At 48.1% G+C, this 25357-nt stretch overlaps 8 protein-coding genes across 8 annotated transcripts; 1 reads left to right on the forward strand and 7 right to left on the reverse strand.

The window, feature by feature from the left end:
• Positions 1–4992: 4992 nt before the first annotated feature.
• AO090038000028 (uncharacterized protein) lies at positions 4993–5461 on the reverse strand (the record flags this gene model as incomplete). Its single annotated transcript, XM_023238472.1, has 2 exons — positions 4993–5037; positions 5147–5461. 2 exons carry the CDS (start codon positions 5459–5461, stop codon positions 4993–4995), a joined length of 360 nt encoding a protein of 119 aa, XP_023092968.1.
• Positions 5462–7250: 1789 nt separating this feature from the next.
• Positions 7251–9337, reverse strand: AO090038000027 (FAD/FMN-containing protein; the record flags this gene model as incomplete). The annotated part of the gene is made up of 7 exons (XM_023238473.1): positions 7251–7386; positions 7444–8174; positions 8242–8291; positions 8407–8541; positions 8597–8748; positions 8803–8911; positions 8986–9337. The coding sequence occupies 7 exons, from the start codon at positions 9335–9337 to the stop codon at positions 7251–7253; spliced, it is 1665 nt and encodes a 554-aa protein (XP_023092967.1).
• Positions 9338–10304: 967 nt separating this feature from the next.
• AO090038000026 (uncharacterized protein) lies at positions 10305–11755 on the reverse strand (the record flags this gene model as incomplete). The annotated part of the gene is made up of 5 exons (XM_001824964.3): positions 10305–10800; positions 10875–11263; positions 11323–11430; positions 11485–11504; positions 11551–11755. The coding sequence occupies 5 exons, from the start codon at positions 11753–11755 to the stop codon at positions 10305–10307; spliced, it is 1218 nt and encodes a 405-aa protein (XP_001825016.1).
• Positions 11756–12695: 940 nt separating this feature from the next.
• Positions 12696–14995, forward strand: AO090038000025 (uncharacterized protein; the record flags this gene model as incomplete). Its single annotated transcript, XM_001824963.1, has 6 exons — positions 12696–12705; positions 12781–13166; positions 13227–13474; positions 13522–13670; positions 13732–14066; positions 14144–14995. 6 exons carry the CDS (start codon positions 12696–12698, stop codon positions 14993–14995), a joined length of 1980 nt encoding a protein of 659 aa, XP_001825015.1.
• A 674-nt stretch (positions 14996–15669) lies between these two features.
• On the reverse strand, positions 15670–16392 carry AO090038000024 (E3 ubiquitin-protein ligase; the record flags this gene model as incomplete). Its single annotated transcript, XM_001824962.3, has 1 exon — positions 15670–16392. The coding sequence occupies one exon, from the start codon at positions 16390–16392 to the stop codon at positions 15670–15672; it is 723 nt and encodes a 240-aa protein (XP_001825014.3).
• A 1247-nt stretch (positions 16393–17639) lies between these two features.
• Positions 17640–18308, reverse strand: AO090038000022 (cupin domain-containing protein; the record flags this gene model as incomplete). The annotated part of the gene is made up of 1 exon (XM_001824961.1): positions 17640–18308. The coding sequence occupies one exon, from the start codon at positions 18306–18308 to the stop codon at positions 17640–17642; it is 669 nt and encodes a 222-aa protein (XP_001825013.1).
• A 4525-nt stretch (positions 18309–22833) lies between these two features.
• AO090038000020 (uncharacterized protein) lies at positions 22834–23477 on the reverse strand (the record flags this gene model as incomplete). Its single annotated transcript, XM_023238474.1, has 2 exons — positions 22834–23378; positions 23405–23477. The coding sequence occupies 2 exons, from the start codon at positions 23475–23477 to the stop codon at positions 22834–22836; spliced, it is 618 nt and encodes a 205-aa protein (XP_023092966.1).
• Positions 23478–23718: 241 nt separating this feature from the next.
• On the reverse strand, positions 23719–24492 carry AO090038000019 (uncharacterized protein; the record flags this gene model as incomplete). Its single annotated transcript, XM_001824959.1, has 1 exon — positions 23719–24492. One exon carries the CDS (start codon positions 24490–24492, stop codon positions 23719–23721), a length of 774 nt encoding a protein of 257 aa, XP_001825011.1.
• Between the last annotated feature and the right edge of the window lie 865 nt (positions 24493–25357).

Below are 25357 nucleotides of genomic sequence, written 5' to 3' on the forward strand. Positions count from 1 at the left end.
ACGGAGATGATAGAAAGGATCAACTCCGAAACCAACATCTCGAAAGCGCTTCAGAGGGCAAGGAATATGCGGATACGCCGGATCGATACTTCAATCCGGCTTTCTCACCATTGGTCCCCAGGCGTCGTTCAGCATTGCCTTGGAGCATGGTGGCTACGACGGCAGACTTCTCATACCCACAGCCACCGAGGCCGAATTCACGACAATGAGCAACACCTTTAGGACAAGCACCGTCCGGACCGTACAGAGCCATTAAAACCGTCATTTACCTTAATCTCGGGAGCCAACCTCACCTACGGTACAAGGGCCAACAGGGGGTGACTACAGAAATTCACAAGTATAGCATCGAAGGGACTGACAGGGACGCTTGGAATGACAACGGATGCTGCGATAGCTAGGTCAATCAACCGTCCTACCAACATATGTTTCCAATATCTTCCAGTACATACGGCGCAACAGCATGAACAATATATTTCCTCTAAAGCGTCCCAACAATACTCAATATGCCGTCATGGCAGCGCCCCACCCTGCTGATCCAAGTCCATCCTTTAACAATTTGTCGTCTGTCACGCGGACGGCTGCTCTAAGATCTCTTCCAAGGAAAAGTTAACCACGACCAGTTCGGACGGTGCAGACTAGGTGTACTATTCGACCTTAGCGACAGAAGTAACTGTGCAGGATTTTACGCCAAGGCTACCACACAGGCGAGGGATTTCCGAAGACACCCAGATTAAGGCTTCGCCAAGATTGTATCAGCTGATGTACCTCACCGACTCGTGGAAGGATCGTGACGCCAAGTAACAGATGGAATTTGATGGGACAGAAGCCAAAGATCTGATAAAGAGGGCAGGGAAGAGGAGGGCACAACACAAGACCGCACGCATCGAGAACGGTGATAGAGGGGGTCAACCACCACGGGAAATCTGCGACTCGGGCATGCAATCGAGGAGAGACAGCGGGGGAAAGTAGGAGGCACACGAACAGCAAATAGAAGGAAAGAAAACCAGCAAAAGTACCGCTGCAACGAAACCCATCTACGACATAGTACACAGCTTTGCTACGAGGTCCAGAATCAAAAGGCCAAAATTAGTGGGCCGGAACACACAAAGTCGCGAATCAGTGTGGTTATCTCCATGTGCAGAGTAGCCGTTTAGGGTATGCCCAAACCTTTTTTGAAAATATAGCCTTCTATAACACAACTGCTAGTGAAGGTCTCGTCCCAGACACTGCTTGTATATATCTCAAGCTATTGGATAGTAGGCATGTAATTTCAGTAATCACCCACGAACTCACTTGAAATACGATTCCAATATTGTAGGGTCAATGGTGCGAACGACACATTGAAAAGTTTGAACAGTACTCTGCTCGAGAAACGAAGCTGCACTACTGCAGAGTACATGGTACGTTTCCTTATCTAAGCTTAATTTTCAAATCTTAATACCTTGTCCATGGCGCACAGGGTCCATACAGGCGTTCGCAGGTGGCTTAGTGGTCTTTGCTTGGCGCTAGGTCCGACACGCCCTGCAGAATAGAATTTTATGAAAAAAACGAATTGACAAAAATGCAAGATCAAACGCCGCTCGGTCTCCGCGGCTTTCGGACAATTGAAGCTTCCATGCCATGTATGCTTGTATTCCTTCAGAATCCTTCACTTCATTAGTAACTGCCCTAATTCCCCTCACGAACATTAATTGGCATGGTTGCAGTTTATACATATGAAGCTGGGATCGGTATCCGCCTGGCCTATTAGAACTGTTAATGTTAGGTAACGAAAACTGTCGGTTCAAGGTAGTATTCATGCAAGCTATATATAACACGGCCTAGTCCGATAGTTGGCTTTACGTCTAGGCGCCGCCCTAGTTCTTCTCCGAGCTCAAAATTAATTAACCTCCGAAATCTCAATACGGAGTATGCTCTAGCGAAACTGGTTGGTCCTAGCGCACCTTGGCATATTTTAACGCCAATGAAGATTCCTCCAGGCGCCATCCATCTACATCACATAACGCCATTTGCTAATTATTATGCTACGTAGAGTCCCTGCAGCACGAGGTTTTAGAAGCCGGCTGCATTGCGTATCCCTCTTAAGACGAATCGGCAATACCGAGGCAGATACTAGAAAACACTATTCTAAAGAAACCCTAGGCTGCGCACGTTTTAAGATTATCGAATAATGAAGCACGAGCTGTGTTTATAATGTAGGTTTCAGACCTTTTTGCTTACGCTATACTTAGTCTGGTATAGCTGTGCTGTGGGTTCTCCAAATTCTCCTCTTTTCCCGGCCCTCTGCAGCATTATAATGTCTGAGGAAAGCTAAGTGGTGGGTATATGTCCAAGTACATGGCTGAGAGAGGCCCTGCCAAGTCAGGCAGGTAGAATTTCTCGCGTCACTAGTGCACCATATTGTGATTGTTTGAGCAATTGCCAATCCTTACCATCCATGATCCCATTTCCGGCCCGGTAGATCAAGGATCTAGTCGCCACGCTGCCAAGTGCTTAGCCATATATTAGGGTTCAAGCTCCCATTTGCATCTAATATTTTCAGAACGTTAGGTATCAAAGAGGCAATAGTTACTCAAGATGGGATCTTCCACACATAGCATATCCATCACGGAAGAGAGACTCGCACTCGAACGGCGGAGGGAAAGGAATAGATTAGCACAACGGAAGCATCGTATGTGTGCACGATACCTACTCTGCACCCATCCCGCTAACTTAGCATAGGTGAGAATGCGAAGTTGAGGAGGCCGAGACAAGCGAACAGCGACAAACCACTATCTGAACAGAATAGCCAACCGGGGCAGACGGCGAACAGGAGCTCCAGATGTTCAGGAAGCAATAGCCAAGAATGCCTACAGTTCTCGGCTTTTCTTGGCCCAGCCTTGGATTACAACATTGATCCCCTGTCAGCAGAGAATTTCTTTTCCGATGTAGTATTCTCGCCGCATGTCAACGAATACAGCCACATGAATCTGGCATCTTCTACGGCACCAGTGGATCAAGAGCAACAATTGGGGATCTCCCCTTTTACCATGGACACAATATTCCAAACAAGCCCAAGCAAATGTAAGTGTCTCTACAGCAATAAAACTTTTCAGGATCTCGCCTGACGTTGCTTTGTAGTCAATGCCCCTCCTAACCTTTGTGGTAATTGCCATACTGGTGCCAAATCACAGGCAGTCCCCCATAGTGACCCCAGATCCGCCGACATATGCGCTGCTAATATGCCCACCCGGCCGATAGGCTGCTATCAAAATCCTGAGACGGTCCGCGCTAGTGGGGTCGGACCTAGAACTTGGACAACACCCCTCCATATTTCCGTTAGCCGCGGACATCTCACAGCGGTGCGCCTTCTCCTTGACGGCGGCGCCGATCCTAACGCCATTGACGGAGAAGGGTCCACTGTGCTTCATACAGCGGTCCGAAGCGGCCACCATATCATTGTGCGCGAGCTTCTACGGTATGGCGCAGATCCGAGCGCTGTTGACGCGGCAGGCTGGCTACCGTTACATTATGCCGCGGAGGCCGGCGATGAGAACTGCTTACGGGTCTTGCTGCAGCCGGGTGGGGAGTAGAGCACGAAGGTTTCGGGGGAAAGGAGCACTGAGACACTAAGCAGGAGCTCGAATCGAGGATTTTATCCCTTGGAGCTACCCGAGTAAACCATGGGAGCTCTAGGCTGGAGGCTTCATGTATGTACTTTTTCACGTCACGAATATTTTAGACATCACAAAATGTAATGAGCAAGCTGAAATTGCCCCTCGCCTTGGCGTTGATACTTGGGTGACTTTCACTGGTTTGCTATTTTGCCATCCTCAGCCAGCCAAGAAAAGTAATTAGCCGTGAAGCACTACATAATCTAAGTGTAATCACCAACATTGCATTAGCGTACTTCCGGACTTCCAGCAATTTCCGTGGTTATAAACGTAGCTCAATAACCAGGAAACTTGCTTGGAAGAAGCTCAGTTTCAGCATTCCTTCAACAACATTCGACAGTGTAATTGTGGAGCCTCATAAGCACTAGTAATATGAGGTACCAGTAAAACCTCGATATAAGCAACTCCGATATAAGCAATATACCCGATATAAGCAATCTACCAGGCTGTCTCCTATTATTTCCCATACAAAATTGCAGAAAACCTCGATATAGGAAACTTTCATTATTCTGCTCAACCTACCATACAAAATTGCTTATAATGAGGTATAGTGGGTCCAGCTAACCAATTAAAAAATTTACTATAATAAAAAAAAATCGCGTGTGAATTTCTCGAATATTAACTTAGCCCTACCCCTACTACCTAACAATAACAAAATTATATATAATTACACAGATTCTTTTACTCTATTTTACTATCAGTCTTTATACTAAAGAATCATACTAAAAATACTATAGAATTGTATCACTATATACTATATCTATATTTTAGTAGGTCTTATATCGGGGTTTTACAGTATCCAGCACCGCGTCTGGAAGAGATCTATTCCGAGTATCCCCTCAGAAGACTATGGCTTATTGGCTACGACACGCTACCTCGATCACCGGTTAGACCCACTTGGGTCGATCTCGGAATTGGATGGTGATTTAGCAGGCACCGAAAACCCCGTTAAAAGGAGATTCATGTGCAAGGATGAGCGATTTCATGGGTACTATTACAATTACAATGAGCTTTGTGCAAGTCTATATGGGAAACTGTTTCACCTCCGACAGTATGTTTCTCACATCAGGCAAATTCCTATATCGAGGTTGGTTATGGCGAGTTTCACGGTATTATGCAGACTTCAATACCACTACAGCTAATAACGAATGAAACTCTAATATTGAAGACCTCGGAAGCATAGGAGCCGCTACTTTCACGTATATAATTGGCATATATCATGATCCAGATAATCGTATTTCTTCGGCAGCCCGTGAAGATCAGATTACAAAAAGCCAAAGGGTGAAAGCGAAGGATACTAGAATTTAGATCAAATGCTAAAATACAAGAAGCAGACGAATCAAAACCTGTTCTCAGCAGTTCCGGGATTCCATTCCTCCGGATCCTATACTTGATTCACATATAACGTAATCGCTTAGCGGAGCCAGTTCTGTAGGGGCTGAAGAAAGTCTGGACAGAATTGATGGATTTCACGAATGCGATTGGAGGCTCACTGCCACCGCCAAGGCGGCTTGTTCCACCCTGCAGAGTGTTCTAGACTGGAAGGGCTTTAGTAGAAGTACGAAGGTGGAGAACAATGCCACATCCATACGAGCATCGTCCCCACTGTTTTGGAAAGGCATAATGGCAAATTTATTGAATACGAGGCACCCTCCATTCATTGCCCAGCTGAATCGCGTATTATCCCTGGAAATGGTAATGAACTGCAGGTCTATGCGCTCTGATTCTATCGACTTTCCTTGATTTATCTTATGAATGTCAGCATGCTTAGCTGGCCAATGGAAAATGTTGATGGCCACTGTGTTCATGCTGGGTTGTGTCATTAGGAGTATATACGTTGGGTGTGGATATTACCTTGGTAACTAACAAAATCTCTAGATCCACATGGCTGTGACTATGCGCGTTCGTAAGGCTCACATAACCGCCAGAGTGCATTAAGCGGCCCATGTGACATGGGTACTCTCTCCTTGAAACTATGACAGATTTCCATGGATACTCGCTGGTCGGAGATCTCACGGAGAGATATTGGCCGAGGTTCCTTGCGCTAGGAGAAGCATTGGCATGCCCTCCGACTACAGTGCCTGGCTGCCGCGCCTATACCGGCCCACTGTTGGTCTAGAATCTTGCTGATGCCAATCAAAGTACACAATCAGGCTGTCACAAGTTGCTGGCTAAGCACGCTGAAGCAGGGCAGCTAAGGGTACAGAAAATCAAGGAAATGGTAGAACCCTGGAGCCACATAGAATATGCCCCGGTATGGTATACACTTGAGCAAGGCAAATAGATATATAGTCAATAAACTACATTATGCGCTAGCTATAACAGATTCTGTGACTGCTTCTTCGCCAAAACAGCCTAGTTCAAACTATAGACCCCCCAAAGCTGTTGCGGCATTTACCCCTAGGCTGCTGTAGTGTGACGGGCTACATCATAGACAATCACCATGACCCCGATGGGGCCGGTAGGTCAGACCAGTATCATCGTTGGACCTAGATTAGGAATGGGCTCTGTTCATCTGACTTCCATCTCACACAAGGGTCCCTGACCATGTTTCTGATCTTTCTCTCTAGAGGTGCGTACCAACCTAACATAAAAGCAGTGGTCCGAGTTTGGGGTTCACAGGAAATGAAGGCGGCATCTTTCAGCAATGGCAGTTGCTATCCGGATTTCTATCACGTAGTGGGCCTGTGGTAACATCGGCTTGATATATTTCTGTTGTGGTCCGTGGAAACGACTCCTCTGATATAGTCCAGCTATACGTGCTATCGATTGAGCCCTGAACTGCGCTATGATATATCCACTATACGTCAATCAGCCCCGCTTCGTGCACCTACATAACAGCGAGATATCTCAGCTATTAACTCCTTCAGACTAATCAAAAAACAGCTGAGCTTAGTTTTGCCTTGAGGCTCTTTGGTCATTATGATGCATTACAGGGAAATGGCATTTAGGGACGAGATATAATCGGTAACCAGCAAGCACATCCCCGATTGGTTTATATGAGAACTGTCCCCTTTGCATTGTGTTAGGTATGTTTATCTTGATGAACAGTCGTTAATGCTGTGACTTAAGGCCTTGTGGTCGCTAGAGCTCAGTACCGATACTCCATACCTCCATAATGGAGGTGGATCTACGACATCTGCTACCTTCTATATCCCTCCGATGTCATACACAGTCGAGGCACGTCGCATCCTCCTCATTTACGGTGTTCTAGGACACAACGCAATGCCTACATATGGAAAAGATCGAGTATACTCGATGAAAGTATTGATTTATTGGATCCACTAGCCAAGACCCTTGGCATGATGACCATGGTTAGTGGACTGTTCCGTTTCTATGGGTCTAGATAAGGTAGATACAAGTGGGTCTTTAGTCCTTATGTCGGCATTTTTGGAGGACGTATACTACATAGTGAGTGATTTGTTATCGGTTATGAAGGCATATATTTAACTAGATCCACTGTGAAGATATGCCACATATATAAGTCTGAATCGATCTTTGCAGTAATCCGGAACACTTCGAAAAGACCACATGATAAGTACAATGCCACGATGGCCAACGTTCTCAACCATATTCCGTACATCACCGGCACAGGTCTTAAGGCTGGATCACAATATCAGTTCCCACACAACGGTTGCATACAAACAACGTTGTGGGATCTACTCGTTGTTTAACTGCCAGCAGCCTGTCGTACTTCTTTCCCCAGAACACATTTTGCCAGTCGGGTTCGTACCTGGAGCTTTCGTCAGACAACTGCTTTTAATAAAAGCTATATGCTTCCTATACTCACGGATTGGCTTCATTCACGTATGTCCCTCCCCCTGAGCCGACGATTTCTGTAAGTCGTTTGCTCAACCGCACAGTCTGCTGCCGCTTTGCCTCTTTTTCTCTGTCTGCAGCGGTATCTGCCCAATCCACAGACACGCTCAGAAGACCATGGCTGTGCTTCCAGACGTCATGGACGGCCGTATTATCGCGCTCATCGTTGTTGACCTTACCAACTAGAACAAAAATCGAGGAATGAGAACGACGAATAACAGTCTTTGGAGCACCTAGTGACTTACTGAAATTGAACCCTGCCCCTTGCTTGTTATCAACTATGAACTCTGCTAGGTCGTCCGCCTTCTCTTGCATCACCTTGAGTGTCAACAACCGGGATGTGTCCTGAATATTAGATCCGATGTTAGGGTCTTGAAGGACGTTTTGTAAGTATCCGTCCCATGTCGATGGATACGCGGCGACAACTCCTTGGATCCCTGGAACCCGAGACAGATTAAAGAATGGAGCAAAAGTTTGGTTGAAATCAGCGATTGTGCTGTTAGGTTTAAGAAAGATGGCAGCGAAACCATTTTCTATCGTCCCATATCCTGTGTAGCCTGCTTCTGTGACAGCCGGTAGCAGCTTAACAGATTCTGTTATGACGCGTTTGAAGCTGGATTCGCTCGTTGCGTTTAATTGGACTAATCCCATCGTGAGATTCTGTGGGACTGGATGAGTCTTGTAGGTGACCGATGTGACGACCTGACAATCATAATTGTTAGCTTTGGCTTGTATTTACTTGTAGCTAGCTCCTTCCAATTGCACTCACACCCCAAGCGCTTCCACCTCCACCTCGAACAGCCCAGAAGTAATCCGGATCTGTATAGGTATTAAGCACTCGGTGCTCACCATCAGCGGAAACAATGGTCACTTCCAGGACATCTCCAATGCGGTTAGATTATGTGCCCTCGTCAAGAAATATCTACCAACTTACTATCCGCTGCAAGACCATAATAATGCGCAAAGGGGGAATGGCCACCTCCAAGGACATATCCTCCAGCAGCTCCAACAGTGCGCGCCGAACCACCAACGACCAGCACACCTTGTTTCGCGGCGGCTTGGTACACGTCTACATGGCCATGTCAATGTCAGTCATACGCTAACATCTTCTAGACTTGACCCACCAAACCATTGCTCACCCGCCTGTAGTGTTACTGCAGGTATACCACTCGAATCAGGCGGCGCGCCCTGAGGTGTGAACGAACTCTGGAATTCAATGCCCTTGAGATTATGCGTCCAGATTCCAAATGCGCCTTTTCCGCTTGAGCGGCCGAGGCTGCGATAAAGCTCGTCAGCTAAAGTCACCCATTCCACTCTGGTACTGTCTCACTGATCATGCCCAGTATTCTTCGTTACCAACAAGAGGTCCTTCTCATTTGCAAATTTCACAGAGGCCTTAATATCCTCGACGCTGGTCGCACGAACCATATAGTATGGAACTAGACAGACACATTCCAAGTGTTAGCAGCTCACAAATAACCCGCGGACTAATATAACATGGAGACGACTATACCTATCCCCTGGTCACACGGGGCACTGGCAGATGTATTAATAAAACACTGTCCAGTCTGTCCCATTTCCCATACAGTAGCAGAATATGCCCCTGTCTGGTTGGTTCGCCAGAAACTATCCAGCCAGCTGTCCTTTGCCACGCTACATTTGTCTGCATTGTAGCGCTCAGTGTGGCACACTGCTGCGGAGGGTACGGAGCGAATCAGTCTTCCTCCAACGGTGGCGTTGAAGTCATTCCATGTTTGAGTATCCGGCCAGCAGTCGTCTCCGTAGGCACATCGGCGCCGGGGTTGGGTTTGTGCGTCTGTTGCGACAGACAGAATGCCTACGGCTGTGAGGAGGTGTTGGAACATGAGTACTTAGTAAACTACTTTTGAAACTTGAAAGTGCGGATGCAGGATAAGACGTTTAGAAGAGCCTGAGCTTGGATATATATATTCACCAGCTCCGAATGTGTTGTCGGTCATGCAATCTGCAAGATGAGCTTCACATCATATTTATATCTGAATCGAAACAGCTCCGAAGATATAGAAATACGAGACTTGCCTGATCCGGCATTGTGATGGTTATTATGGAGAAGCCGTGTAGATCAGTGGTTGAACCGAATACGAGCATCTCCGAAGTTACCGACATTTCTTGGCTACGTTGCCCGAATGGACGAGAGAAACGTGGAAGCCTCATCCGCATGGTTTACAGTTGGTTCATACGTAAATCAACGACAAAGCTATTATCTTTTCCATATCATATATGACGCAATTAAAGCGCGTCCTCGATGGACGAACACTAAATTGGGAAGTATGCCAAGGCTCGTACACGATGGCTACAGAAGACGAGGTTATCGTTAGGGCTGTGCAGCTGAGCCCGCTCTTGCCTGGCTGCCTTACGGATGGTGACCTTACTCAATGCAGCTTAGTGAGTGGTGGGCAATTACATAAGCAGTGAAGCGGTTATGATTGGTTCAACTGCTGGAAATCTGATATCAGCAACCCACTCTGGCTGAGGGTCAGAGATCGGATTTGTGTACTACGGCTTCACTTGGTCAGTGTGTATATGTTATGGGCGAGGAGGCTGTCCGGTGGCGGAGAACTATGGTACCAGCGCGAAACAACCACAGTGATTAGTTCAGGCATATTGCTCAAAATAAGACAAAGGAGAATACATGGATTAAATAGAACTATGATCTAAATCGTTGCTTTTAAGACTTCAAGGAGTTGTCAAAAGAGCACCCAGAACCGAGAGTGCGAGATATTCCGTACTCCTTCCCACCATATTCAGTTTTCCACCCGAAACGCCAGATACCGTAAACTGCGAACAGGACCTCTAATGCTCCCAAGGTACGCGATGATCCTGGAGCTTAATACCGGCACCATCGGTAGAGCGGACGTCGACATCCATTGTCCGGATCACCCCCAGTGGAGACTTGTTTCCATCGCGTGAAAGGCGCCCCTCGGCAGGATCATGCTGTGACACTGAAACGTTTGTCAGTGGGACAACACTACCTTCCTCGATCTTTGAGTAGTTGGTTTCTGACATCCTCCACGGCTTGGGCTTGGAGCGAGGCCCCGAATTGGAGTTTCCGCCCTGATCAGAAGGTCCGCTGATGGTCTTGCCGCTGAGGCCGAGAGCGCTGGACAATCTGCTCCGGAGCCCAGACTCCATCGCTAGCTTCGATAGGCAGGGCACACTGAAGATGAAGAAACCACAGGTCATCTCGGCGCAGGCCCAGAATAGAAGGGGCCCAATGAAGTACATGCTGTCGGTTGACTTGGCGAAGGTGACTGTGTGGGCTAGGCGGAAACAGGCTGCGATTGAGGCCCTGCGACATCGTTAGGTCTCTTTGGGAACGTGGCCAATACCTAAATGAGGATTGGGGTAGGTGGAGGCACTGACAGAATACCGACACCAAATATGATTGAAATCCCCATCTTCTTCTGCCAGTTCATGTGGAGGCTCCAGATCATCTTCTGCGGCAGCAAGAACATGCACACATCGGAGATGACTTGTACACTCGCGGAGCAGAGCATTACGTCTGGGAGCGAGTAACATTTGCTTGGAACGTAGAATTCCCAGATGGATCTGTGTGGGCGACACTGTAAGTTGAGCAGGAGAATGCATAGGATGCCCCAGAGGCATTGAACGAATGACACAGCCATGCATCCCCACCAAAAGAAGCTCCTTGATCGGTTCACAGAGACAAATACCCGACACCAGTCGAGCAAAATGGCCGTCTTGATCAGTGGGAGCGTTGCGGAGTAGCAACAGCCATAAACTAAGATGAGCTAATGGTACAAGGAGATTAGATCAGATCTGGCTTTTGCACAATCGCTGAGAAACCTACATAGAGCGGCCTGATAAGATCTCGGTTACGAAGGTCCCATGTGTGGACGTAGTAGCCAGGAGTATATATCATTCCATAGGCAGCGTATGCAGTACCCCAATAGGCTCCCTAACACGTATCAGTACTCGAATCTGACAGGCCTTTTGGAAATGGAAGGCACACATATGCACCGATCGTCAAAACTACCAAGATGTTAGCCACGCTTTTTGGGTAGGTGATTCAACGTACCATCTTCCATACGGACTCTTCTATCCAACCATATCCGGACGTACCAGCGCAGAAAGAGGCACAGAGTGGCGACGACCATACAGACCGTTGTGATACCCCAGGCATAGTCATTGTGGCGGGAAGGATTGTCGAAATTTGGTGTGACCCCGGGTGGTGGTGCGAGAGCTGGCGCTGCAAGTAGGGCATCGAGCTCTTCAGGTGACATTTTCGCGTTTTTCGTCGTCAGAACCTGGCCAGATAGGTCGTGCAAAATTGGGCATGTTGATGTTTAATAACAAGGAACAAAAGCTACCCTGGACCTGTCAATTAGGAATTGACCTAGGGTCAGTTTTTGCCAAGCCGGCCAAAAGCCCTCGATAAAATAAAGGCTGCTTCCCTAGCCAGTTTCACAAACAAAGGCTTTCTTTGCTCCATAGTCGGTACTTTTTTTCTAAAATAAACAGATGACCCACAGAAAAATGGTGTGTCAGTCTGACAGCTCTTAGGGCAAGCCGAGATAACATGCCCTCACGCTAGGGGCCGGAACGACAAACCCGTTCCTTTTAGCTTCGTCTAACTTCCAACCAGATCCCAGTTGACCCACCTGTGTTAGCTCCCATAGGCTGCTATCTCGTTGCGGGATGACCTGTCACTGCGCTAGGGCCTGCTCTCAATGTGATGATCGGACGTGTATGGCAGGGTATGCTGCACAGTGGCCGCTAGTGGGTCCAGCGGTCGGCTTTCCCCTGTCAAAAATCTACCCAGCAATTACGAGCTCTTTTAAGGGGCTTGATGCCTCGTCTGATTGGAATGGACGAGGTGCTTGGATCATATAACGGCACGGTTGCCACGAAAGTTGCCAGAGGCGGCATGAAAATACTTGGAAGCCTCGCGATGCATCTCGCAAAGTTAAGATTTGAGTTACGAGTCTTCTTCACCACTAGTGAGCACCGGCTGAGCTCCGTCGTCGCGCTAGACTTTCACAAGACCATGTCTGGCCAATAATTGTACAGAGCGGCGTTCGCTCCGCATGGCGAGATGTGAATATCTAGCGATTAATCAGACGCTTGGACTCGGATAGCCTTGTCATACAGATGCGAGGCCCCTGCTAAATGCTGCCATTCCCCGCCGCAGGATTCAGCACCTCATACACTGCACCTTACACCATGGCTTCCAGTGAGTTTTCCAGGATGTCGCAGATGATCAGTCCAAAGGATGCAGGGTCTAACGCATAACAATTGTACTGTACAGACAACTTCCCATCCTCGTTACACGATGAGTACCCGCAAAGAGCAGATCTGCGTCAGATGATGGGGCAGCGACCACTTCCTACAATCCCTGCCGGAACGATAGATCCAGCTTCCATGGCTGGTGATGAGCCGGTGAAGCAGGCGCGCGCTGTTTTGGATCGTCTGAGCGCTGCACTGGCGGTCGACGATGCCATCGCCCTCGAGAGTTGCTTCTTTGCCAGTCAGGCATATTGGAAGGATCAGCTGGCGCTCACCTACCACCTGCGCACATTCAGCGGCCCTAGCGTAATTGCGGCGGGCTTACTCGAGACAAAGAACTTGAGGGAGATTGCAGGGGGGTTTGCTGTCGATGGAGGCGCTGTCTTCCTCCCAGCCACGCCGACGCTTGTGAGCCTTTAATTAAAGTTCAAGTACCTGGATCATGTAGCTAATCGTTCGTGGGTACAGCAATTTATCGACTGTGGGATTATTTTCCGAACCGGGTCGCCCGGTGCGACGTGCAAAGGAAAGGTGGTTCTACTGCCTGTTAAAAACCGCGATGAGACAATTGAGTGGAAGATTTGGGTTCTGAGCACCTTCCTCGAGAGTTTGGACTTACAGCAAGAGGATGAAGCGTTGCTCCATTCTCCCGGGAGGGAATTGGATGGCCTTGCAACATTTGACACGGATGTCTTTATTATTGGAGGAGGCAACGCGTGAGTTATGTGAAGACCCCGACCTTGACGAAGTTGACACTGTATAGTGCTGTCACAGTCGCAGCGCGTCTCAAGGCGTTGGGAGTCGAGAGCGTCATGGCCGAGCGTAATCCGCGACCCGGCGACAACTGGGCTTCGCGCTACGATTGCATGCGGTTTCACATCCCAACATCATTCTGTGACTTGCCCTACATGTGTAAGCATCAGCAAGTCCCAAGGGTCAAGAAGAGTGGACTAACACCATGTTAACCAACTAGCTTATGATGAGGAACTTCGAGCTCCCCACCTTTTAACTAGGGATGAGCTGGCTTCGCAGGTCAGGCGATATGTCGAGACCTTCAAGCTGAATATGATCACCTCTGCTCAGATCCTGTCCACCAAGTACGACCCATCTACGAGACTTTGGGAGGTCAAGATCAAAACCCCTGCTGGCCAGCAAACGGCCCACTCTAAACATCTGGTGCTTGCGACTGGCATCTCGTCCCAGGAGCCTTATCTGCCAGGCGTGGCGGATAGTGACTTCTACCAAGGAACCAGTCTTCATTCGGCTCAGTACCGGAATGCAAAGCAGTTGGCGGAGACGGGAGCCAAGGTGAGTGTTCTTCACATCGCCTCAAAAGTTCCACACATACCTAGGTGGTGTTGCTAACCACAATGCATTCACCGTAGTCCGTCCTAGTAGTTGGATCTGCCAATACTGCTTTCGACGTTCTCGAAGACTGCCACGCCGCTGGTCTCAAGACAACAATGGTCGTTAGATCTCCAACCTACATTGTCCCGGTCGAGTACCTCTGCGACAACCACAGTCTTGGTGCCTATGACATGGGCGTCGAGATAGCTGATCGACTCTTCCTGACGCTGCCGTCATATGTAGACGCCCAGCTCGCTCGAGGTCTGATGACCCAGTTCGCAGCACAGGAGCCGCATCGCTACGACGCTCTCGCAGCCGCCGGGTTCCCAGTTATCGACAGTCGGGACCCAGACATGGCATTGATGCACAACTTGCTGGAGCGAGCGGGTGGTCACTACGTGGATGTGGGTGGTACCAAGCTGCTGGCGGATGGTAAAGCGGGGGTGAAAGCCGGAGTCGAGCCCATTGCGTACACAGCGACTGGACTACGATTTTCGGATGGAACCTCCGTCGATGCAGATGCAGTGGTTTGGTGCACAGGGTTTGCCGACAAGGACGTGCGCGACAATGCCTTCCGAATCCTCGGCGGACAGTCCTGCAGTCGAGAGGCTGACAATGGGACTACGCATAAGCTTGGCGCTCGTGAAATCGCTGGTCGTCTTGACGCGACATGGGGTCTTGATGCCGAGGGCGAGGTACGTGGTCTGTGGAAGCGTCAATCGCGCCTTGATAACATCTGGGTCGCGGGTGGCTATACGCAACAGCACCGGTGGCACTCGCGGACAATAGCCCTGCAGATCAAGGCGTCTCTGGAAGGTGTACTACCTCCAGCATATATGAACACTCCAAGACCTGTGCGAGGAAGCCCGCAGAAATGTACGCTCCTGTAGATAATGATATCGTGTTCGGATCGGGGAATATACGTTGTCAAATTGAATACGTTAGTACTTAGGAACTGATCTTTCATTCTTTTTTACATACATGACCAAGCATAACTCCCACTCTTCTTAAACCTCTTCTAATGGGCTATCGTCTGAGCAGGCGTTCTCATAGATTGACAATAGAGCACATGGTCTCAAACCAATCTCTGGAGCGGCCTCCCTCCTAGCGCAGTAACACATTGCGGTTGCATGTAGTATAGCTCACAATACAATGCACACTCTTGGGTCATGAATACATGATTACATACGATGCCTCCGACAGGCCTCACACACTTGGAAATGACAACAAGGGCATCGCAAAATAAATCTCCAATGATGCGCTCCACACATTTCGCATGCGAATCTGGCTCTAGTGTCGCCCGCAATGCGCTCGAAGCGTTCAACGTGGTCACATTGATGGGTCTCGAGCAAATGATCGCGCAGTTGTGCGATGCGGTGCTGGCGTTCTTGCAGAGGCAATGGATGGTCCAATTCTCGGTCAACAATTTCTTCTGCTCTGGCGACCAGTCTCCGCTCCGCCCACATCGCACAGCGACAGGTCTTCCACTTTTTGCCGCACAGGTAGCAGAATTCGGCCTTGCAGTTGCACCTAAATATCGGGTCAGCATTGCTGCAAGATGAAGCTAAGAGCCTAGGAGAGGGAGCAAGTCATACGTCATGTGGTAGCAACCTACTGTGAGTTCAACCATTGCCTTGCAAGAGAGGCAACGCTGCCATCCTTGGCTTGTGGAAAGTTTTAGCATTTCCTGAAGAGCGGCGTCCTCTGGACAATCATCTGAGTGAAAGGGGTTTTTGCACATTGCGCAGGTCGAGGAGCCGCAATACTCACACTTCGCCTGCTCGGAGAATATGTTGCTCGGGATGATAAACCTGCCACAAACGGTGTTGCTGCAGTAGGTTCTGTTGCTCGTGGAAAATTCAATTTTTGCCCTCTGGAATGCATCCTTTTCCTCAGTGGTCATCTGCTTCGTTATGAGGGACAAGGGAATATGCTGACGGCAGCATCTCGGAGGAAATAATTGCTCGTCCTTGGTGGCTCTCATGAAAAGACTCTTGAGACAATCGGTGCAGTAGAGGTCACCACATTCCAAACGAATTATGTCGCTTGACTCGTAGCGCTCGAAGCATATACAACACTGTAGCTTAGGACGGGATAGTCTCTCCATCGCGTCCTTCTGGCGCTCCGCATATGTTTTTGATGGACCACCTTTGTCTTCATCGGAATCACGATCAATATCACCCTTTCCATCGAGGAGGCCTTTGGGTATATGTAAATGATAAGACTGGCTAGACACGCGTCCCCGTGAAGGGTTCTGAAGTTCCGGATCGTTGGCGCTGATTCTCATTGCTACTTGTCTATCACTTTGGGCTTGCAACTCTCTTGCATGACGCCTGCGATAGCTGGACCGTCCATGAACACCGCATGACCAATACTGTGGGCAAGCTTGAGGTCATTCAAGAAACCAATGTGGGCCTGCACCTCGTCTCGAAAAAATGTCATAGCCAGATCAATGCCCAAAGGCTTATCAGCTCGACCCTTTCCTTTCTGTTTTCCACCGAACAGATCGATCTCCTCCAGTTGCTGCAAAAGAGCCACAACTTCATCATCAGTGTTTGTCTCATCGGCTCGCGGTGGCGGAGTCACGCGTTCCGCTGCCATGGTTTGTGTCTAATGCAGTGGGCAGGTCAATAGAATGGAAGGAATGTCTATGAGCTTCTGGGCAGCGCGATGTGAGGATTGCTGTCGCGGGGAGTATGGTCACCTTGCAAAGCGCGTTGGGGTCTCTCGTTGAGACCGTTGAGAAGGTACACACTATTTATACCTGATAATCATTCACTCCAGAGCCACGTGATTACTCTGTGCCCGCCCTGTTATTGGAGCATTTGTTACATTAAGTGGTGAATTCCACCTCGTTTGTTTCGGCTTATCGTTCAAGCCATGACCCAATGATGGAACCTCTCCATGAGCCAAGGCGTTCTCGAGGTCATCATTTGTTCAGAACCCGGGAAGAGATCCCTCACCAGTCGATCATCAGCAGTACATCTTAGTAGTATAACTTCATGTAAATACAACAAGGTAAAGTTCGTCTTGGTGGACATCCAATACAAGCGTTACCTGCTCTGGACGACTGCTCTCCTCTCGAAGTCAAGCTTATATTCTGAATCTCGTTGGGACACATAATATCAGACAACCAAGCAAGGCATGTGTACTTGCGATCTCGGGAGAGAGTTCCGAGCCGAGGTCTCCATCTTTGTTGAAACTCGTGCTCCTGGTTTATCTAGCGTTTATATGAGAGGTATGGTGACTTTTTCTCTCTATCAAAGTCGCATTCTAATTAGACTTTTACCAGTTTGAGGAGCTTAGGCAGCCAATAACCAAGGCGACTGCGCGGCTCGGGATGGCTTCCGATCGTTGATCACAACTTACATACGGAGAGGGTCAATAACAGACTATACACGAATCTCACGATGCATTGGTCTCCCAACGGAAGGCCCAACGAGCGTACATCTCAGATCTTGCAAGATGCACAGTATTATTAAACCGCGAGGAGCAACTCTGTCGTTTCTATCAACATACAAGCTCACACAAGGCCTACAAATGGGCTTTCGACTCGGTATCACTCCCACGCCATGTCTTGCAAAGCCCTCGTTCGGAAGCTCCAAAAACAGGATCATATTTGGGCTTCGGAACAGACCACACCTTCTCGAAATCACCTCCCGTTGCGACGAAATCCCAGTCACCACCGCTGTAAGCGCCCATCATAGTAAATCCATCCAGTTTGATCTCAGACAACGCTTTCTTATCATCTGCCTTGATGCCGTGCCCGGTCCCCGGTGATAAAAGCGCGAAGTCCGCTTCAGGCTTAGTGTTGTGCGTCTTATGTGCCACACCGGCTGGTATAATAAACACATCGCCAGCCTCCGCCTCTAGTAGAACGCCGCCGTCCTCCCAAGCAGAGCCGTGTGTATTCTCTTCCATATCTGGTGAGGTGTCCGCCACACCAAACCGGATACTGGCAGTACCGGAAAGGACGGCCATACATTCGTGTGCCTGGGAATGGTAGTGAGAGATTTGGGTAGGACTATAGCGGAATATCCATTGAACGTCCCATTCATTCCTGGTAAACAAGTCCCACACGTCGACTGGGTCGCAATGCGTGTTGTTGGGCTTGGCTAGGACATTCTTGTAGTGGAGGAGTGGTCTGGGCGAGTTGGGGATAAGATCCGTAGGAGAAAGGTGATATTGCCTCACCTCGACCATTATGACCAGCTGATGTGATGTCCGTTGAGGAGCGCCGACGGTGTGTCCTGTCCGATTGTGTCTTGTTCCGATACCTTCGGGTTATTTGAAAGTGTGAACGGCGAGATCGCTTGGTGGGTTGCAGCTGTTGATATAGCCAGCAGGTCGGTAACAGATCCGAGTCGGAATACTTACCCGGGTGGGGGTAAGCTTTCCTGACTAACACAAGGACAATGACTTGATTTCCTTTCCCCGCAGTGTTTGCTAATGGTCGCGATCGTAGCTGAGATGTATGACGCAAGGTCCGAACAGGCTTCTCATGGTATCTTTGTGGTAGTCGTCCCCGCATAACCACTTTATACATCTACCATCTTGCTTGGGTAAACAGGGATATACATCGTTTTACTCTTTAAAGGTATGATACAGGAAAGTCCTGAATGGATAAACACATGAGAAACTCGAAGGCTTCCTAAAATACCATGGGTAGATTGGCAATAATGATACCTTCTTCGAAAAGCTCAGAAACTGCTGTCTGATTGACGCGGCTATGTATGCGTTTCCTTCGGACCCCACCAGCAACTCCAAGTCGCATAGGGCCCGGAAAGCCCTTTTCTATCCGACAGGAAGGAGGCGTACTGTGTCGTCTTCTATCCAAAGTAGTCGTGTTGGATACACTCTTGGTTCCAAATTCTTTTGATATATGTCATGCCGACGCACACAATCCTCAATCTATCCTTGCGTGGTTTTCACACCGTCGGGTAATGGAAGACCAGCGCGCCTATCTCTGACACAGAGGTTGGTCAATACCCACGTAGATAGTGCCAAAGTTCTGTAACGCAATTAAAAAACCGACTACCATCTGTATCGCTTTACTACTTGCCAACTGGAATAACGGGTCACAATTATAGTATCCCTTGCTGGAGGAGTTCATAAGGAATTTGACATCTGTATGGTGGTGTATCGTAGGATTATCAGTCGAAACGGGCTTGTCTTCGCACACGGTGAACAGGAATATGCATCTTCTGCCGAGAATTATGGTATCCTGAATAGGCTATAGCCTTTTCATATGTCCATATGTGGCGCAGGACGTACTATCATATTGTAACTTCGTTGGAGGTTATACTTCTCACCCCGTCGTGGTCTGCGTGTGGCTGGGGCCCACCCTCATCCAATTCAGTCTTCCACAGTAGGCTTCCACGTCTGGTAACTGCATGTCGATCGATTACAAACAATCAAACACAATGACCAGGAGTGGTGGGGCTCTCGTTCGTGTAAAGTAAGGTATAAATTATGGTGTCCAAGTAGTTTATGGAACAGATGAGCGCAAGCCTGGCGCGCGAACCTTCATTTTCAGCTTGACTTACACATTCCATACGCATTCTTAATTTGTCAACCACGTTACGCCTGTAATAACTCAGGCCAAAATAAAGTGAACAGGGGAAACAATAGTCTACAGTTCATCCAGAAATTTATATAACGGTTAGTTAGAATAGACAGACAATCGCACAATGTATTAACTTAGACCTTGAGTGTCTAAGCATTTGAAGTGGTCTGTCTAATAGTGTATTTCATCGATCAACAATGTTTATATAGATACAAAAATTAAACTCATATTTTCTCAGCTATAAGCCGAAATGAGTTCCAACGAGAAAAATGGGACTCAATGCCATGTAATATATGCTTGATCTATTGCCAGTACATTCTTTCTTTTGTCCCTTTCCTTTCTCCTTTTTCCTTTTTATCTCTATTTCGATCAAGACCGTTTACTGTTGACAGATACCGAGTGATATCCTACTCTCTCAGAACGCTTTCCACACAGTGTACGGATCATTAGAAGGTACCGAAAGCGGCCACTGAAGTCATCAAACTAAGGTTGACGGAAGCTGCGGAGTTCGGATCCGACGGTCCGTTAACCTTTCGGCTCTGCCGGAGTCAGAAGCGGAACTAGTTTTCTTATATGAATGATGCGCTGATAATCTTACCCGTTACTCGAAGCCCTTCGTCTTCTTTAGGGATTTGGTAGCAATATCGATTACTACACAATAGGGTATACCACAAATTCGCGGGTATTGCGTTCACTTCTTGCTATCAATCATCCGTAGCGTGCATAGATATTGGAATGTGGTTCGGAAGAACATGAAGAGTTGGATACAACATCTGTGAATCCCTTATAGCCACAAGGTATGGAGAGTCATGAAGTCAGAATAGTGATGAAGTGGTCATAGATCCGCATATGAAGAATAAGGACCGAAAACAGCCAAAATCAATGTAATGATGTTATCATCACAGGGAGCGCGATGGGTATAAATATCTCCGTGAGTCTCCCCCGAGTTCGATTCCAGTTTTTGTTCTTTAATGCAATTCATATTATCGACTCATTGAACTCTCTACGAAAGAAATTCCGTTTCCTGCAACCACGCAAAATGCAGCTTTTCGCTCTACTCATCGCCACATGCGCTCCAGCTCTGGTCGCTGCCGGACGGGGGCCAGGTGAAATTTGTGCCCCCTACCCCGGCGCCTTCTGTGAAGAAGGCCTTACATGTGTCTCATGCCACGCTGGTCTCCCCGGCGCCCCCGGAGTGGTAAGTGATAGACCTTTGCGGTGACAACCCTTGAATACCGGCTAACACCTTGTGAAGTGTGCTTTCCGTGACCCATGCCGCCGCGATGACGATGACGATGTCGCCTGGCACCGGTGGTAAGTCAGAGATTACGCTTGCGCTAGAATCCCTTGAAACTAACATATGCCAGGCTCTGAGTAAACCAGGATGGACCATACAAAGTGAAAAAATGGGATATTTCCCAGGATAATAATTGTAATTGTGTAATTAGCCTTGGTGCGGGTTTTCCCTCATTTTCTTGTGTGGATTAGGTTTTCCTGTACTGTAACCCGAATGGGAAGGTGTTAATATTGGATCTGGCGATATCTTTCATCAGTACTCTTAGAAAAATATATTTTCACTTCCATAGTAAGGCTTAGTTCCGTTCATGACAGTTGAGTCATTGACGTCGCCCCGTTGTAACCTTTTTTTACTCCGAATGAGGGCTTGTTGTTACATACTCCGGGGGACGAGCCTTGGTCCTCACCGTGGTATGGCATGCGGGCCCATGGTTGACACGTTGTACTTATCCAACCAGAGGCTGTGGCTTCTCCCCACATAGACTCCTGGAGACAGTAGGTAGCATGGAGTTGTGGAGAAGTCTGGGGCATGTTGGAATCATATACCGCCTTTTTGGATTTGTCCGGGCCATCTTAAGAAGGGGTCCACTATTGTGAATCTTCCGTATGGATTATGTCGCATTCCCTTGCCCTTGCACATTCTTGTCGGAACCTCCGCAGGGAAGCCTGCGGAGGGTAGCGGTGTGCTTGGGCGGCATTCAATGAATGCTCCTTTTATTACAGAATGATGAAAGCAACAAGACACTTGTCTATTTCCCGTTCAAACTCAGAAATACGGACGGCCGACTTGTCTGATGCCCCCCTGAAGTGTATTATCACATACTCCTCAAGGTACATTCGGGTCGAATGTCACAGTCTTGATTTAACATCCTACCCAATGCGGTAGTCTATTGGTAGTTATTACAAATCATGCCTGGGCCTATACCTTGCTTTGAATCTGCTCAAACTGTTGAGTATCTAAAGCTCCTGACTCATGGCGACGGACTTATACCTTGATCGCTCAAACACCATGCAGAGAAAACCAGGTCTTGTAAAGATAAAGCGAGATAGAGTCTCTGCACCATGGTACGTTTAAAAATTCGAATTTAAACATCGCTAACTTGATGCTGTAGAGGGATTGTGACAGCCTCTTGAACCCGTTATGTCTACTTAGTTAACATATTCCCCGATACTGTCCAGTATCCGACTCAACTGAGCCTAGCCCGAACCACGTTTGTAAAGCACCGCGAAGCGAAGCAAAACACACGTAAACTTGGAATTATTGGCATTTCCCTGCCCAGCCCCTAGTCGTCTAGCCTGCGTACATAAGGACGGCGATTGCACCACACCATGTTAGCCAGCATACGTCTATTTAGTATTGAAAATACCTTCTCATATTTCAACCTGCCCTCAATCGCGTGATATTCTCTTCGATCGATCAATGTTCTTATCCTCAATTGGTTCCTCTTGATCTAGTTCATTATGAATACATACTAGCCCATACAGTTCTAGCTTGCTCGTGTGTTAAATAATCCTCATCAGCTGATAAGGAACGACCCGAACCTCACCCAAGATGCCATATTCTTGCGGTTGAAAGACCATATCCTCCAGTGCGGAGTAATTCAACGATGGTGCCGCCCCTCCCGTTAGGAGCTGATCCCAGATCGGCATAAGACCGTTATGAAGAGTCGATGAAACTGTAATCACGACCGTGTTATCTCCCTGAACAAGGTATGTCGACACATCGGTGGTGGGGTTGGTTATGTCGATAACAGGTACTTCGTTCCCGTTGATGCTGATTCTAATCCCGTGGGAAACTGGTGGAATGACAAGATAAGCACCAGTAGCTCCCGTTTCTTCCTTTGGCCAGAAGAAGCTACTGGTGTATTACGCAACGCCGGACGAATTTTGATATCCGAGATCCTTCCACGAGGAAAGACTAAAGCCAGAAACTGACAAAGATACGTTCTTCTTGTTTGCCACTGTCTCCACGTCGTAGAGATTGTCTGGGGGCAACCACTGCTCGAGGACAACGGACCAGTTACCAAGACTGATCTGCGACTGCCCTTGTTGGTCAAGAGTTACTGTCTTTCCAGACGATAACTTGACACTCGTGGCCGAGTCACTGGCCGCAGCCTTGGCCCACACCTTGCCGGAGTCAACATAGTAACCCAACACAGAGTCGGAGCTCCAGATGACGTGTGATTCATTGTTAGCGCTCTTTCTCGATGCTGAAAACTTAACAATGCGTGTTTCGGTGCTTTTCAGAGAGAAAGAGATGTTTGTCCTTCCCTGGCTCACGGAGTATTCGGTAATCGGGGTTTCCTCGCCTGTCCAAGCATCAAGAGCAAAGGGAGATCCAGTGGCCTGAAAAGAGATGCTGCCAGTGCTGAAATCTCCATCATTGTAGACATAGACATAGCCATCGCTATCTGTTGTCTTTTTTCATCGAGTATACCACGTGCCATTGCAATCAGTTGTGGGCCTTGGGACAATGCCAATTTTTTTGATAATATCAACAAGTCCTCCATATGGAACTTGATGCACGTTATCCAGATCCAAGATGCTTTTTAATGCTTTTTCAGACTGTAAGATATCCTGTTCATCATTTGAAGCCCATGTTGACGATAGTCCACCTGATAAAATTATCGGAAGACCTGATTTTGCATATTTAACGAGGGCTTTAAGTCCGGCAACAGTCAAAGTGTCGTTGCCTCGCAAAATCATGGCTTTGAAAGCTTGCTGTTGTGGTGCGAGAACATCATTTTCGACTTAAGCCATGGGTAAATTAAAGTTCTCGGTAGAGAGATACTCGTAAGTATACCCTGCATCTTGCAGGTCTGTTGGCTCGTACAAGATACCGGGGTACGCGTCTTGGGCTATCTGCTTGTCCCAGAAAACCAAATCCACCTTAGCAATACCCTCTTGCAGAATGAACTGGCAGCGTGCTAAATAGTCCATTGCCTGTTTATATCCCACATCCCAACCTGGCTGGTGGCGTGAGTGCTGTTCGGCAAATGAGTAGTTAAACGAAGTGAAACCAGGCCATGTGGTGTTGTCATATGTGTGCGAGTATGTCGCATCATGGATAGCAAGTTGATTGACCCCCGCCACGAAGGCATGCTGAGCTTCCTGAAGAAGCTCTGTCCATGTCTGGTAGTATGCCTGTCCAAAATCAGCCCCTAACTCGATAGAGATGACATTCTTTCCGGCAAGATTAGCAGGTCCACTAAATTGCCGGAAACCATCAATCAGATTCGAGAACGACAATGTTTCGATTTCGGGAATATCGACAGAGGGGATAGCTTCCAGCATGTCGACCGGAAGGTTATATCCAACCTGCTGGGAGAGCTTTAGACCTAGGGTGTCATGCGTCCATTTGTTCAGGTACTCCAAGTACTCCATGAGAAGACCTGTCATCGTGGATCGATAATCTGCCACAAATCCAGCACCTTGATCATCGCCATCAGAGATAAAATGGATGGGGCCTTCGTTACCAGCTTGATAGCCCTCATTGTCTAATAGCAACATCAGGTAAGGTGTCATGGTGTACTGGGAAACGGTATAGTCAGATGATTGTATCTTGGGGCACTTGTCACATCAGCATGCCTACACCATGCTGTTTTTTGAAGATCTCTGGTAAGGATGGTGTTCAATATGTATAAGACGGAATCTCAACGCTGTCCTCCCAAACAAAGTTTCCAGTCTCCTCCATGAGCTCTTTGGATACGATCAATAAGGATATACTCCTTAAGGAAGCTAGTAGTAACTTTGGCGCCCATAACAGAGAAGTGGTCGACTGCGAATGAGCCGTTCTGGAGAATATTCTGATGATTTTCACTCGATGCGGTGCAAGCTCGTGCGTAAGACCGTCGCGCATATGAAGCATAAAGCATGTACGAAGTTGCTTCCTTCACGGAAGAAACATTGACTGTCATTTTGCCATCCTAGCTAATGGAATCTGTTAACTCCGTCAAGGATTCCAAAGAAAAGAGGGACTCGGAAACATCGTTTGGGCTCAAGGGCAAAGGCGTTTGCGGTTGCGGTGGCGGTTGCGTGACAGTGGTCGTGTTGAGAACGGCAAACGTGACAGCAGACACGAGATCACCTTTACCCCAACCAGGAACCTCGCCACTGTAAGTTTCATTTTCAGCAATCGTATTGAAGGAAACCAGTTCCAGATATTAGCTTTTTCTTAATTACAATACACGACAGAATCAGTAACTCACTAGTTCCCAGGCAAGGCCAGGATTATCTGGTTCAGCAGGACCCCTTGACCCGACTGTAGACCCACTGAGAAGTCCATGAGTAGGCCATGGTCTTTGTGTGCTTGTAAGGCGGCCTTAAGGGCCTTGCGATATGCCAGCGTACCGTACCCATATATATTCCAATCGACGCCTTCCGGCTGAAG

The sequence above is a fragment of the Aspergillus oryzae genome, chromosome 6, assembly GCF_000184455.2.
Source record: "Aspergillus oryzae RIB40 DNA, chromosome 6".
NCBI classification, from domain to species: Eukaryota; Fungi; Ascomycota; class Eurotiomycetes; order Eurotiales; family Aspergillaceae; genus Aspergillus; species Aspergillus oryzae.